The 14,372-nt window shown below is 55.4% G+C and overlaps 2 protein-coding genes across 7 annotated transcripts in view; both read left to right on the forward strand.

Moving 5' to 3' along the window:
• The window catches only part of CCDC88C (coiled-coil domain containing 88C), a 124,826-nt gene extending 115,763 nt beyond the window's left edge, over positions 1–9,063 (forward strand). For 5 of the 6 annotated variants that reach the window (XM_059182486.1, XM_059182488.1, XM_059182490.1 and 2 more), the window contains 3 exons: positions 976–1,119; positions 2,705–2,994; positions 6,736–9,063. In XM_059182486.1, the coding sequence (XP_059038469.1) occupies positions 976–1,119; positions 2,705–2,994; positions 6,736–7,758 (1,457 nt within the window). In that variant the 3' untranslated portion in view covers positions 7,759–9,063. The remainder of the gene's footprint in view (positions 1–975; positions 1,120–2,704; positions 2,995–6,735) is intronic. The other variant, XM_059182487.1, reaches the window with a different exon arrangement.
• Positions 9,064–12,590: 3,527 nt separating this feature from the next.
• The window catches only part of GPR68 (G protein-coupled receptor 68), a 29,365-nt gene continuing 27,583 nt past the window's right edge, over positions 12,591–14,372 (forward strand). The window contains exon 1 of the mRNA XM_059182499.1: positions 12,591–13,204. The gene's annotated coding sequence lies outside the window, so the exon portion shown is untranslated. The remainder of the gene's footprint in view (positions 13,205–14,372) is intronic.

Genomic DNA, 14,372 nt, shown 5'->3' on the forward strand with positions numbered 1-14,372 from the left:
ATGCATCGGCACTTGGGAACCCAGCGCCCTGTAGACTCAGTCAGGAGAGTGTCCCCGGGGCATGGGGAGCAGAGCATCTCCCATGTTGGCCTGTGTCCAGGTCTCTGTGTAGTTCGACCCAACACCTGCTGTGTGCTGAGGGGATGCAGGGAATACGAAAGTGCAGTCCCTGTCCCCCAGGGCTTCCTGGTCCCGCAGGACAGATGCTGGTGCAAGGCTCCTGGAAGAGCAGACCAGGAGAAGCAGGTCTGCTGGCCTTGAAGGGGCAGCTGCCCTTTGCAGGGGTAGAGCACCCCCCACCTCCTGCTGGCTCAGCCTATGACCTGAGAGCTGCCACACGCCGCATGGGGCACACGCCGGCAGCAGCCACCAGGGCTGGTTTCTCTGGCCCTTGTCCCTGTACAGGTCGATCTTCCCCTCGCAGGTAGATGTGCATTTGAGATGGGGAAGCAAGGAGCTGAGGGACCACGAACGACCAGGGAAAGCCAGCTCTCCCCCACCCCAGTTCCCCGCACCGGCCCCTGCAGCTCACCGGAGTGAAGGTGCCCATGTGCAGACACACACCCCCTTGTGCACATGTGCATGTGTGCGGCCCACGGATGCCTGGCTCCCACTCTCCCCAGGTCTCACCGGTTCCAGAAAGCTCTGTGCAGTCTTGGGAGTGAGTCCTTCCACCTCAGCTCTTGGCTCACCCCGAGCATCCCTTCTCTCCAGTCTTGCAGTGCCAGAGTCTTGCAGTACCAGAGTCTTGCAGTACCAGAGTGCCGTTTGCGGTGCCAGAGTCCCTAGCGCTAGAGCTAATAAAAACAAAGCTAGTGGTCGTTTCTGGATCGCCTGTGGGATCCAGGCGATCTATGCCTCATACCCACGTTGGTGAAGCTGGATCCCCTGAAGGGAGAACACAGAGAACCCCAGAGTCCATCCTTCCCGAGGACATTGCCTTAACTTTAGTGTTACAGCGGCTTTGTTACGCAGCTTTTCTCGGATTAGATGGTTCGGCGTGGGCCCACCTGCCCCTGGCCATTCAGGCTGAGTGTCCCTTCCTTCCAGTGTCCCGGCCAGACAGCTTGGAGAGCAGTCGGAACACATCCAGCGAGAGCTCGCCTCTTAACCTGAAAGGTAGGTCAGCCTTGGCTTCCGTGCACTTCTCATTGTATTTGGGTCTTTGGTTCTGGGCTCATCTATTTTTATACTTCAAGCAAACACACAGGCTTCTCTGCTGCCTCACGCGTTTGCACGTATGGTCCACATCATGCGGGTTGAGGCCCAGACCTGGGTGTCTGAGTGAATCCCTTTACCCCCGCCCAGCCCCAGGGCGCCCGGGCCCAGCACCTCTGCTCTGAATCCAAGCTACTTCATCTGTAGAGTGGGGCTGCCATTAGGACCAGGAGTCTGAGGTGGCCAGAGAGCACCGCTGCAGCATTTTGATTCTTTCCATGTTTTAACCGCTATAGTGCACAGTATTGTCTGTCTTAACGAACACTTCTGTGCATTTGAAAAGGACGTGTATGTTGTCCAAGACTAGAAGCTTTTCAAAGATTTTTTTTCTCTTAGCATGCACCTGACCCGTGGAAGACACTAGCATGTAACAGGCCTAAATAACCCTTCAGTGAACGGATGACACATGACGAGCGTGGGGCCTCATAGTGATGAATGTTAGATAGTCACTTAAACTTCACCAGGAGCTCTCCACTTTTATCTCAAGTAACTTTATTTTTAAATGCCAGACCGAGACATGCGAAACCTCCTATGCTGTTGGTGGGAAGGCAAGCTGGTGCAGCCACCCTGGAAAATAGTATAGGGGTTCCTCAGAAAGTTAAAAATAGAGCTACCCTATGACCCAGGAGTTGCATTACTAGGGATTTACCTCAAACATATAAAGGTCATGATCCGAAGGGGCACCTGCACCCTAACGTTCATAGCAGCGATGTCTACAATAACCACACTATGGGAAGAGCCCAGATGTCCATCAACAGATGATGTGGTGGAGATAGACAAGGGAATATTACTCAGTCATCAAAACAAATAGTTTTGCCATTAACAATGACGTGGCTAGAACTAGAGGGTATTATGCTAAGTAAAATAAGTCAATCAGAGAAAGATAATTATATGATTTTACTCAATATGTGGAATTTAAGAAAAAAAACAAGAACATAGGGGAAGGGAGGGAAAAATAAAACAAGATAAACTCAGAGAGGGAGACAAACCATAGGAGACTGTTAACCATAGGAAACAAACTGAGGGTTGCTGGAGGGGAGGGGTTGGGGGGATGGGGTAACTGGGTGATGGGCATTAAGGAGGGCACGTGATGGAATGAACACTGGGTGTTACATACAACTATGAATCACAGACCTCTATCTCTGAAACGAATAACATACTATATGTTAATTGAATTTAAATAAAAATAACAAATGCCAGACTGAAATTCTGAAACTCTCAAAAAAAAAAATTTTTTTTTTAAGTGGGCTTAATATGAGCCTTGAACTCACAGCCCTGAGACCACGACCTGAGCTGAGGTTGAGATCAAGAGTCAGACACTTAACCCATCTTAACCCATCCAGCCACCCAGGCGCCCCCCTCCTAAATGTTCTTACTCTGGAAACCCCAGCCTGGGAGAAGTGAGTCTGGCTTCTCCGCCAGGATTCTCTCTGTTTTGGGAGGGAGACTCAGGTGTGTGCCTCTCTACCGCCCCACTACCACCCAGGTTCCTCCGACCAGCTCCACGGGAGGTCTGAGAGCTTCAGCAGCGAAGACCTGATCCCCAGCAGGGACACGGCTGCTTTGCCACGGGATGCCAGCACTCCAGGACGCACCGCCCTCGGCCGCCATGAGTACCCCCTGCCCTGGAACGGGCCTCTCCCCCAGGACGGCGTCCAGAAGAGAGGCACTACACAGCCCCACGCGGGGGGACGGCCCTGCTCTCCCTCGCCGAGCAGTGAGATGGTCACGCTGGAGGAGTTTCTGGAGGAGAGCAACCGGAGCTCCCCGACCCCTGTGAGTGGCCCAGGGCTGGGACACGGCTTGCCTCTCTTCCCCTGCCCTCTCCCGAGTCGGGACCCGGGGCAGAGGCATAGAAGGGGCCGGGGCAGGGGTGCCGTGGCCTGGGTGCAGAGCTGGCGCGGGTGGAGAAGGATACCCAGCAGCCGGCAGGCCACACGCACTGGCTCCCAGCCCCGGACCCCAGGGGCTGTTGGCCCCATCTGTGGAGTGAGGCGGCAGGAGTTCTTTGTCAGCATGGAGGGCAGGGATGGGGTGTGCCCCCCCCAAACCAGGAGCTTCTTTCAAGATAAGGCCAGCCCCCGACTTGGCAGGGGGAGGATCTCACAGTAAATTTTGTGGTGAAGCTCTGAATTACCCACTCGCCCTAAGCCTTCACCATCAGAGGTCAGCAGGCTGTTTCTGGAAAGGGTCTGGAGAGTAAATGTCTTGGGCATTCCCAGGCGAACAATCTCTACAACCGCTCAGCTCTGCTGTTGCCGTGAGAACACAGACGGAGCCCATCTCTCAGCGAACCGGCATGGCTGTGGGCCCACAAAACTTTACTCACAGACGTTGACATTTGGATTTTGTGTCCTTTTCATGGGTCATGTAAGGCTGGGTGTTTTGTGTGGGGTGGGGGTCGGGGGTTTTGGGGGGTTTTTTTGGCGGGGGGTGGGGAAGGTTTTTTTTTTGTTTTGTTTTTTTTTTTGACAGAGAGAGGGAGACAGTGAGAGAGGAAACTCCAGCAGGGGGAGTGGGAGAGGGTTTCCTGCCAAGCAGGGAGCCCAACTCAGGGTTCGATCCCAGGACCCTGTAGTCATGACCTGAGCCAAGGGCAGATACTGAAGGACTGAGCCACCCAGGCGCCCCATGGCTGTCCTTTTTTAAAAAAAATTTTCCATCATTTAAAAACATAAAAGCTCTTCTTAGCTCATGGGCCATGTAAGAACTTGTGGCAAACACATTGAGCCACACAGCTGGAGTCTCCTGGCTTGTGTTCTATGGCTCTGACCCCCGGATATCCTGTGCATGAGGGTCCCCATCTTCTGTCCCCTCTTCAGAGCCTCAGTTCATCTTTTCTGAAGTGACAGGCACGTGTTTTGCACTCTGCCTGACTTCAGTCATGGGAGCAGCTGCGTAACTGGACACATGAACATGCTGTCTTGCAGTTGAGCTCTTTTAAGGATTTTTAATGCTTCCCGGATTCCGTCTCATTCTCCTTCGACCACTGAACTTTCCTTAGCTGCACGGTAAGCTCTGTGAGCCCCGTCAGCAGGCCGTGGGGGAACACACTCTCGTTCAGTAGCTTTTTTTTTTTTTTTAAGATTTTATTTATTTATCAGAGAGAGATGGGGGAAGAGAGCAAGCACAGGCAGACAGAATGGCAGGCAGAATGGCAGGCAGAGGCAGAGGGAGAAGCAGGCTCCCTGCCGAGCAAGGAGTCCGATGTGGGACTCGATCCCAGGACGCTGGGATCATGACCTGAGCCGAAGGCAGCTGCTTAACCAACTGAGCCACCCAGGCGTCCCTCGTTCAGTAGCTGTTTGCTGAACACCTACCGTATGTGACGCAGTGTGCCTAGTGCCTGCTTTCGAAAGCCAGAGCAAGCCAGAGAATGACAAGTGGCACACTTGCTAGTGCAGTCTTGTGGTTAGCCCTGAAAGGACATGGAAAACGTGGTCCGTGCGCTCCCTCCCTTGATATTTCCATCTGGCAACCACTTATCTATGCGCTGGGAGTTGGAGAAACCAGACAAAAGCCCTGCTTCTTTCAGGAAGTTTAGGGTCTGCTCAGTGGTTCCCATATTCACCTGGTGGCCTTGCCAGGACACAGGCTGCCCCCGGAGCTTCGGGCTCCGTGGGTCTGAGCTGGAGCTCCCAGAGAATCTGCAGCTGTCGTGGCTTCCTGGATGAGGCTCTGGCTCTCGGCGTGTATCCAGGCATCTCACACCGAGGAGCCCCCATCTGGTGGAATAAGTGAAAACAGTCCAGAAAGCAGGGCTACCTGCACTTGGGAGACTTTCCTTCTCCACTCATTTCTGACTTTGTGTCTGTCACAGTGAGTTTGCTTTCCCTTTGCAGATTTTCGGGGAGAGGGACAGTTCTGTGCAAAGTGACAGGGCCCAGCCTGTTCAGCACGGACCTGTCCCTAGCACTGCTCCTCACTCACACTCCATCTTGTCACCTGTCTCTTTACAGCCTAAACAAGCCCGAAGTAACCTTGCATGGTGGCAGCTCATGTTGGGAGCTGCCATATGGCCCTGGAGAGTCACACTTACCTCTCTGCCTGCCCAGGATGCAGACCCCCTGCCAACCCCATGCACCTGACCCCTCTCCCCGCCCCCTACCCGCCCAAGGAAGTCACAGCCTGCCCCACCCGGGCCTCCACTCCCTGGATATTGATGATGCCAAGAGGCGGGTGTCTCAAAATGGGCTCCTGGGTGGCCAGAGGGGGTGGCCTCCTGAGGGTGCATATGGGACCCAGGTGGCGCCATCAGCCGCTGCAGTCAGACGTCACGATGCAGCGGGAGGCGTTCATCCCTGGTCTGCTCTCTAGATGTGGGTCCTGTGGCAACGCTGAGGCTTCAGCTTCCTCACCTGCTAAAGATTGTTTTAGTCCAACTTAAACAACCTTGCAAGGTTGCTTTGACAATGAAAGGAGGGTTTGGTTTCTTGGTGATTACACCCATAGTTCTTAGCACAGAGCCTGGCACTCGAGAAAGGGTTCCCATCAGTGTTAACAATAGAAGGTCTTAACACACACTCCACCAAAATCTGTGGCCTTGCCGAGCCTCAGATAGCAGAGTGTGCCTCGGTCAAGTTGAGCATCCAGATGTTTCTAGGGGCCAGGAGCTGTTGGCGGGTGTGGATGGCTTCTGAGCTTGGCTCTCCCCACCCCCACCTGCCAAGAGAATGTACTTCCTTTCCTGGGTTTTTGGGAATCCGTCAGCCTAAGGAGGAACCTCTGCTTGGCTCCTCCAGGCTCTGAAGTCCTGACAGGAGGCTGAAGTTACCGAGTGGTGTCCTAGACCCTGGCCTCTGGTGACTCTGTGTACCTGCAGGGTGGTGGAGAGGACACCAGTTCACCAGCCAGGGGAAGCCCAGCCCTTGAGGGGAGCAGGCTGGTGGGCTGCGCCATCCCCTGCCCTCGGTTCCCCCCAGGCAGCCCCAAGGTCCTGGGCAGTCTGCGTTTGTGGCTCCCACTCACCCCCGCCGTGCCTGCCTCTTCACGGGGCAGTGGTCTGAGCGGCAATGAGGTTCTGGCTTTTCAAGAGCCGTGCTTGCTCCCTTTCCTCAGTGGCCCCAGACAAAGCCCTTTGAGTGTGTCTGAGTGTGGTGGGCTGACTACAGCACTACAGGTCAGCTTGCTACCCCTGCCCTGCCTGGTAGGACAGCAAGAACGGATGGGGACGGTTGGCTGTGGTCGGGCTTTCAGTCCCGACCTTTCCATAGCGTGGATGAGCTTCGCAGGAAGTCTGCTCCTGTCTGATGTGTGTGCTTGTTTGTGAAGTTAGGGGGCTGCCCCAGTGATGTCCGCGGTTCTCGCCCTGGTGAGCCATGTATAGCCCCCAAAGCCTGACCAGGGGTGGTGTGGCAACATTAGACCTCGAAGAGGCCAAGCAGGAGCCAAAAAACCTTCGCCCTGGCCACCTGCACTGCCCAGCGGACATCCTGGGGTGGAGGCTGGGGGGAGGGCCATCCCAGCACCGGCCTGGCCCTTGTGGCCACCCCTCATTTCTTCCTTTCCTCCCTGTAGGACGCTCCCAGTTGCCGGGATGACCTGCTGAGTGACTACTTCAGGAAGGCCAGCGACCTCCCAGCCACTGGAGGCCAGCCAGGACCACCTACCAGGAAAGAAGGGGCCAAGATGCCCACCAACTTTGTGGCCCCCACCATCAAGATGGCCATCAGCACCTCTGAGGGGAAGCTCCCGAAGCCCGGGCAGTATGTGAAACCAAGCTTCAGAGCTGCTGAGGCTGAGGCCCTGCCCAGTGGCCCCCCAAGGCAGGTCCAGCCTCCCCAGAGCCTGTCTCTGGGCAGACCCCGGCAGGCCGCCATGCCCCCGACATCCCACACGCCTGCCAGCCGGAGTGCATCTCTGAGCCGGGCTTTCAGCCTCGCCTCTGCCGACCTTCTCAGGGCCAGCGGGCCAGAGGCTTGCAAACAGGAAACCCCTCAGAAGCTGGGGGGTCCTGACAGCTCAGGGGGCAGAGAAACGGGCAGCCATGTCCTACAAAGCCCCACACCCTCCAGCTCCCACAGCCTGGCCCGGGAGCGGACCCCACTTGTAGGAAAGACTGGCGGCTCTGGTCAGGGCCCAGGCCCCCGCAGCCGGCCCCCGGATGTGAGGCGTTTCTCACTGGCTCCCCCAAAGGAGGAGAGGCTGGCCCCCCTGCAGCAGTCCGCCACAGCCCCGGCCATCGCTGCTGGAGCCGGAGGTTCCTGCAGTGGCAGCAGCAGCTCCCAGACCCAGCACTTCCCCACCGCCGCAGCCCAAACCACCAGGACCAAATCCCAGACGCCCCCCCACGCGGCAGAGGTGGCCACTGTCGCCCCTGTCCGGGGGCCACTAAGCTTCTCCGAGGGTGATGGGGTCCCAAGGCAAGGCCACAGTGAGGGGCTCCCCACCAAGAGCCCGGGGAGGTCTCCTGACCTGGCTCCCCACCCCAGCCGGGCCTCCGAGGACTTCAGCCGTGGGAGCAGCTTGAAGAGCACGCCAGCGTCCCCCGAGCCTGGTGGGGACCCGCAGACGGTGTGGTATGAGTATGGCTGCGTGTGACTCATCTGGGCCAGCGGCTTCTGAACCTTCCAGTGACTGACTCACCTTCTAATTATGATGGCCTTTTCTTCTGTCTGCCTGTGGTGCCGGGAAGGGGTTTAGAATGCGGACCGGGGTTCCTGGGCATCTCTCCCTCTTGTTCTGTTAATGAAAACACTGTGCCAAGCCCTGAGAGGATTACACTCCCATATGCGTGTGTGTGTGTGTGTGTGTGTGTGTGTGTGTGTGTGTGTGTGTGTCTCTCTTCTGTATGTGTAGCCTCCAGCAACCTCTGTCTTTTGAACAAATCCACTTCAGCATGGGGACAGTCAGAATACAGTGACACAACTAACCCCAGAGTAGACACTACTTGAGCGCGTCCTGGCAGAACACTCATTTACAACTTGTCGACCTCTCTTAAGGCACTTGTGTTTGTGTGTGTGCAAACACACATTCCCATGGCCAAGCCCTAGTGGTTCTGGAAACTCCATGTCCTCTTCCTAAAAGCCATTTGATCCTAGGAGAAGTCCAGACAGGCCAAACTACAAAGAGCTTGAGGACCTCGGGGAGACACCAGAATTAGGATTGCTGCTGAAACCCAGGAGTGCGGCCACACCATTTCCTGGGGTCCCAAGCAGTTCCATCTTACCCCAGGGCAGGTGGCCTCGGGCTTGGCCCACCAACCCGCAGTGGGCTCCTGGGCTCCGTACGGTGGGCTCTGGGGGCCCCGCGGAGACCTGCCTTCCCTGGCTCTCTCTTGAAACACTGGATCTTCTGGGGCTAGGGACCGCGGCAGAGAGGAGCGTCAGTCTCGGCCCCCTCCCAGCAAGCGGGTGTCATGTACGGAGGGGAAGCATGTGCAGGAGTGGGTCGTAGGCCTGCTTGGTAATGTGGCTGCCGCCTCTCTCCTTCCCGTCTCAGATGAGAGACTGATTTATTATTTCTGAATAATTTCTTGTGGTAGAAACCAAATTTCTTTTAATATATTATATATGTACACACTCCTGTGAAATATATATTCTTCGAGGGGGGTCTATTTATGTTCCATTGGGAGTCTGTCTCTTCTCTCAGGAATCTTACCTGCTGCTTTGTGTATTTGGTCAGATTCCTGACAAACGTTTTCTGTTTAGTAAAGGTGCTCTTTCTGGGATGTACTAAACCTGGTGATTTTATTTTTAAGGTATTTTCTTTCTTTTGATTTAATATACTGAGAAAGAAATGGGACTGTTAACAAGACCAGTTGTAGAAGTGCTTTGGGTTGTGTACTAAATAGCCATTCATTCTGGAACATGAGGATAGGTTGATAATAAAACGGAACGGCAGAGACTCGAGTCCTGGTTTTTCTCACTGGGGGGGCTGGTGGCATTGGATGGGCCATGGTGGCCAGGGGGATCTCAGGGGGTCTCCGGGCGCCCGTCTTCACCCCAGAGAACCTTCCCGGCTGCCGGAACCCACAGCTCCCTTTGCCTCCAGGTCACAGAACACAAAAGAGCAAGGTTTTCGGGCTCACTCTGCAACGGCTTTTTCCCAGACTCGCATTTATTTTCAGCTGGGAAGAGCTGGATCCCATTTTGGTGTGGGATTCATCTTGTGACAGAAGTTCAGCTTCAGCCGGTCCTTTGGGTTTTCCTGAGGCTACTCAACTCGGAAGGGTCGGATCTGGAATTTAGATCTCCAGGGCCTCAGTTTGGATGCTGAAGTCAGATGGAGAGATGGAGACTGGCAGAGACCTGCCCACACATAAGATCTTTCAAATTGTTCTGTCTAGCGGCTTCTTCAGTGTCTCCTTCCTCTGTCCCTGGACTGTGAAAGTCCCCTCTTCCCTCCCCTTCCGCCTGTCCCTTCTGGAGCTCTGCACTCTGTGGCCCGAGACCACTTAGGGAGAGCTGCCGCCTGCAAGCTTGGGCCCAACTGGGCAGCGGCCTCCTCCTGTAGGGCCTCGGTGGGATTTGACGCGTGGCCTGTTCCTCCTTGAACTTAGCCTGTGAATCTCTGCCCTCCGGAACGTCTCTTCAGTGCTCACTTGCCAGCCCCTCATTCATTCACTCTCTCTCCACAGACTCACAGAAAGCTAAGGAGTAGAACATTAGCCATCAAAAAATGAAATCTTGGGGCGTCTCGGTGACTCAGTGAAGCATCTGCCTTCGACTCAGGGTTCTGGGATGGAGTTCCTTATCAGGCTCCTTGTTCGGCAGAGAGCCTGCTTCTCCCTCAGTGTGTCCTACCCCCTGCTTGTGCTTGCTCTCTCTGACAAATAAAATCTAAAAACAAACAACTTGCCATTTGCAACGACATGGATGGAACTAGAGGGTATTATGCTAAGCAAAATAAGTCCAAGAAGGACAAGTATATGATTTCACTCATGTGGGATTTAAGAAACAGAATAGGAGCAGAGAGGAAGGGAGGGAACAATAAAACAACGAAATCAGAGGGAGACAAACCGTAAGAGACTCCTAACCATCGCAAACAAACAGGGTTGCTGGAGGGAAGGGGGTGGGGGGATGGGGTAACTGAGTAACTGGGTAACTGGGCATTAAGGAGGGCACGTGACAGAATGAGCACTAGGGGTTATGTGCAGCTGACGAACCCCGGAACTCCACCTCTGGAACTAATACACTATGTTAATCAATTGAATGTAAATAAAACTAAAAACAACAAAAAAAGCTCAAGTGCTAGGTCCTAGAGGCTTCCCCTTCCACGCACCCCCAGGGCTAGCTAGCCAAGTGTTGACCAGTCCTGACCTTGAGGCCTGAGGTCACACCTGCTGTCTGATTCCAGCCTGCTGGGCCTGCAGGCCTCAACTCCTCGGCTTGGCCACCCCTGCCCCCACCCCTCTGGCTCCTCTAGCTCATCCAGGGGCAAACTGTCCTGCAGTCACAAAAACCCGAAGCCCAGGACGCAGGCTTGGCCCTTGTCTCCGCACCCCACATATTCTAGGCCACATCCTGGCCTGAGGATGGGTCTGGAATCTGTACCCCCGCCTTTATCTCAGCCAGCTGTTCTCATCCCAGGTCGCACACACACCTGGCCTTGGGTGTTGGCCGAAGCTGCCTGCCTTGGACGACTTAGTCCTCATGGAATTCACCCCAGGTGACCTTTTGAACCATCCCCCCTCTGCCTACCTCCACACTAACCACACCCATCCCTTTGTGGCCTGGGTCCTCTGCATGGCTCACTTTGAGGTGCACCCAGCCCTCTTATCACTCCCTCCTCTCACCCCAGACAAGCTCATACACATCCACAATTTTAATTACAATCTGTTCCCAGAAGGCTCCAGACATCTCCAGCCCCAGCCTCTCCTTGGAACCTCCAGACCTGACCTGTGTTTCCAGCTTGGATGTCCCGAAGATACCGCCAACTCAGAACGCTCAACATGGAAGTCACCATCCTCCCCCACCAAAGCTTCTCTTCTGTTCCCCATCTTGTCCTATCTGTCCCCTTACATCTAGACAATATCCAATATTCCCTTCCCTCTTCCCCGTGTCCTATCCATGACTTCATCAGCGGGTTCCAACTCTGACACCTCGTTCACATTGGCAGCCCAACCCTGGCAAGCTTCCCCCCCACCCCGAGCGGCACCCCAGGGTCCTGCTGCGGAGCGGGACACCCCAGATCATGCGTCTCCTGAGCTCCAGGCCCCCACCCTCTGCAATGGCCTGGTAGCTGTGTGACCTGGTGTCTGGGAAGAAGCCAACTAATAGCTGGTATTGATGTCCTTTGCTCTGGGGTGTGGTCTGCCTGGAAAGAGAAGTGGGATCATCTCTGGGACAGGAGGGGCTCACCCTGGGTAGGACACCAAAGTGAGAAAATGAGAGAGGGATAGAACAAACCTTGGGAGGCATCCAGCCAGCGTTTAATATCCAGCCAAATGTTTATCAACCAAGTGGGGGAAGAGGAAAGAATATGTGTGTGTGTGTGAATAGTTTTGCTGATATAAAGATATGTAACAAAACTTACAAATAATAAAATGTGCAATACATTTTGTTGCAAAATCCACACCTCTCATTGCTTCTCTTAGAAAGCTCTCACTGATTTTTGCCAGACGTGTATTTATAGTCAATGGATGCGTGCCACTCACGGATGCGTGTCGTTCCTGCAGGAAGGCTGGTTCGTATTTTCGTTTATGTCAACCAGGAAGATGAAAGTGAAACAAGCCAAAGATGCATGTCAGAACTTCACCCACCCACCCCACCCCACCCCACCCCACCCCGGGGTGGAGGACGGCATGGCTGCTGAGTCATGCAATGATTCTGAAGGCAGGACCAGTGAGTTTCCTCAGTTTCCCCACTGTTCTCATTGTATTGGCTACAAACACAGCACACCTGCCATTAGTATGCACCCCAGACCCAGTTTTATGTTTTTTTTTTAAGATTTTATTTATTTGACAGACAGAGATCACAAGTAGGCAGAGAGGCAGGCAGAGAAAGAGAGGGAGGGAAGCAGGCTCCCTGCTGAGCAGAGAGCCCAATGCGGGACTCGATCCCAGGACCCTGAGATCATGACCTGAGCCGAAGGCAGTGGCTTAACCCACTGAGCCACCCAGGCGCCCCTACCTTCGCTTTTAATGCACAGTATTTAATCAGAGGTCTACATAAGTCAGCTTTTAATGATCACTGTTTCACAAACGGCTTTGCAGAATCCTTTAGGGATGGGCTGAAAAAGCAGACACAGAACAACTGAGAAGTGACCAAAGGAGGAGGAACCCGTGAACGGCTGACCACGGACTCCATGTTACACAGGGCTCTCGGGGCCAACAGCGGGAGGCTGGAAACTCTGCCCCTGGCGGCTCCCTCCCCTCCATCCCCACCCTTGCCCTTCTGCAAGCGGCGGAGGGGGAGAGTGAGCCTGAGGAATGCCCATCCCCTCTGCCTCTGTCCAGGAGGGCGGTGAACCACACAAGGTCAGGCAGGAGCCGGGGTCTCCTGGCAGGCCTGGCACTTCCTGGGGACAGGGAAAGGGTCGTGGCCGCACTCAGACCAGTCCTCCCCTTCCCAAGTTCTGGCTTTGCAGTCCAGCCCACTGAGGTTAAGTTTGTGAGCGATCACATGGCCCGGGCAGTCCTTGTCAGTCTGAGATCTGGCCGAGCAAGGCCAGCCACCTGCGCCCCCCCACCATCCCCTCTCCCAGGAGACCCCTAATAAACAGCGGGCAGGAAACCCCCGGGCCCCTCGGCACCGGCAGCGCGGCGGTTCTGGAGCAATGGTTTTGGAAGCCGCTCCCTCCCGGGGCCCCTGGAGGAGCCCCCGCCCCCTCACCCTCTCCGGAGGCGGCGGGTGAGCCGGAGCCGAGCGCTGCGCAGGGCCGCCCGCACCACGCCCCCCGCCAGTCCCCGCCGCCCCCGCCGCCCCCGCCGTCCTCACCCGGTCCCCGCACCGCCGTCGCCGCCGCACGTCCCTCCGCTGCCGCCCGCCCGCGGCGGTTCGTGCTCAGCCGCCGCCAGGCTTCCTGCGCCGGGAACCCGAGAGAGGTGAGTGCGCCCGGGCAGCTGGGGTTTGGGCCCGGACAGCGGGGCAGGATGACGGCGGCCCAGGGGACCGCTGGCCCTTCGGCAAGACCGGCTCCCTGCCATCTCCTGCGGCGGAAAATTCAAAATCCAGACTCTGGATAAAGGCCTTTGTGGGGAGTGGAGGAGGAGAAGGGCTGGGAGGCAGGTCCTGTCATTCCAAGATCCACATCCATAGCGCTTTGGGGGTTCAAGGACCTACCACCCGGAGGGTGTGTCACAACGCTGGCATTTGGGGGAGGGAGCAGGAGGCCAGAGGGGGCTGCCCCGCCCAGGGTCCCTGCGGTGGGGGCAGATCCCAAAAGTCCAACACCATTCGGGTCCTCTGGGGACATGCCCTGACCCTGCATAACTGCAGCTAAGGCCCTGGGAAGGAGCACTGCGGGCGGAGTCGAAAGACCAGGTCCCAAGCTGGAGACTTTCCTGATGCAGAGGGGGAGAGAGCAAACTGACATCTACGGAGAACCTGCTCATGTAGTGGCAGTACCTCTCCGTCAGCATTCCCACCGGCCTCAGCTGTGCCCCTCCATTCCCTATCACTCATTCAGCAGATGGGCCCTCTGCCAGGCGGAAACACGAGATGGGGGGAGCTGGTCCCTACCCATACAACTCACACTGTAACTGGTAGAAGGTCCGCTGTGCTGCTCTTTCCTGCCGTAGCCGATCAGAATCTAAGGCAGTATTATCCCTGCACTGATGAGAAATTCTTAAGCCCCCACCATCAATACTCACAGGATCCCTTCCACAGCACCCACACACCAGTCACTGGGAGGATTCCCAGGATGCCTCCTCATCCCCTTGTGTGTTTCAGTTTAAAAGTCACCTATTCCAGGAAGGCTACCCTGACTGCCCTCCTCTTGATCAGGCACCCTGGCCCTCCCTGCCCATCATCCTCTACTCATAGCTGTAATCAGAGTATCGTCATTGCTGTGTCAATCCTAGTTTTCCCTGCTAAGTCATTTACAAAAACTTGGCCATTCAAGTTCCATTTTATTATACACATAATATTTTTCTTGAATATTTTACTTTGGAAATGTATTATGGCAGAACCTCTATTCAGGAAACAGAAGCTTAAAACTTAATCTCTCACTGCCATTATTTTCAGATCTCTCCTAGGCTGCTTCACAACTTC

The sequence above is a fragment of the Mustela lutreola genome, chromosome 7 (genome assembly GCF_030435805.1).
Source record: "Mustela lutreola isolate mMusLut2 chromosome 7, mMusLut2.pri, whole genome shotgun sequence".
NCBI classification, from domain to species: Eukaryota; Metazoa; Chordata; class Mammalia; order Carnivora; family Mustelidae; genus Mustela; species Mustela lutreola.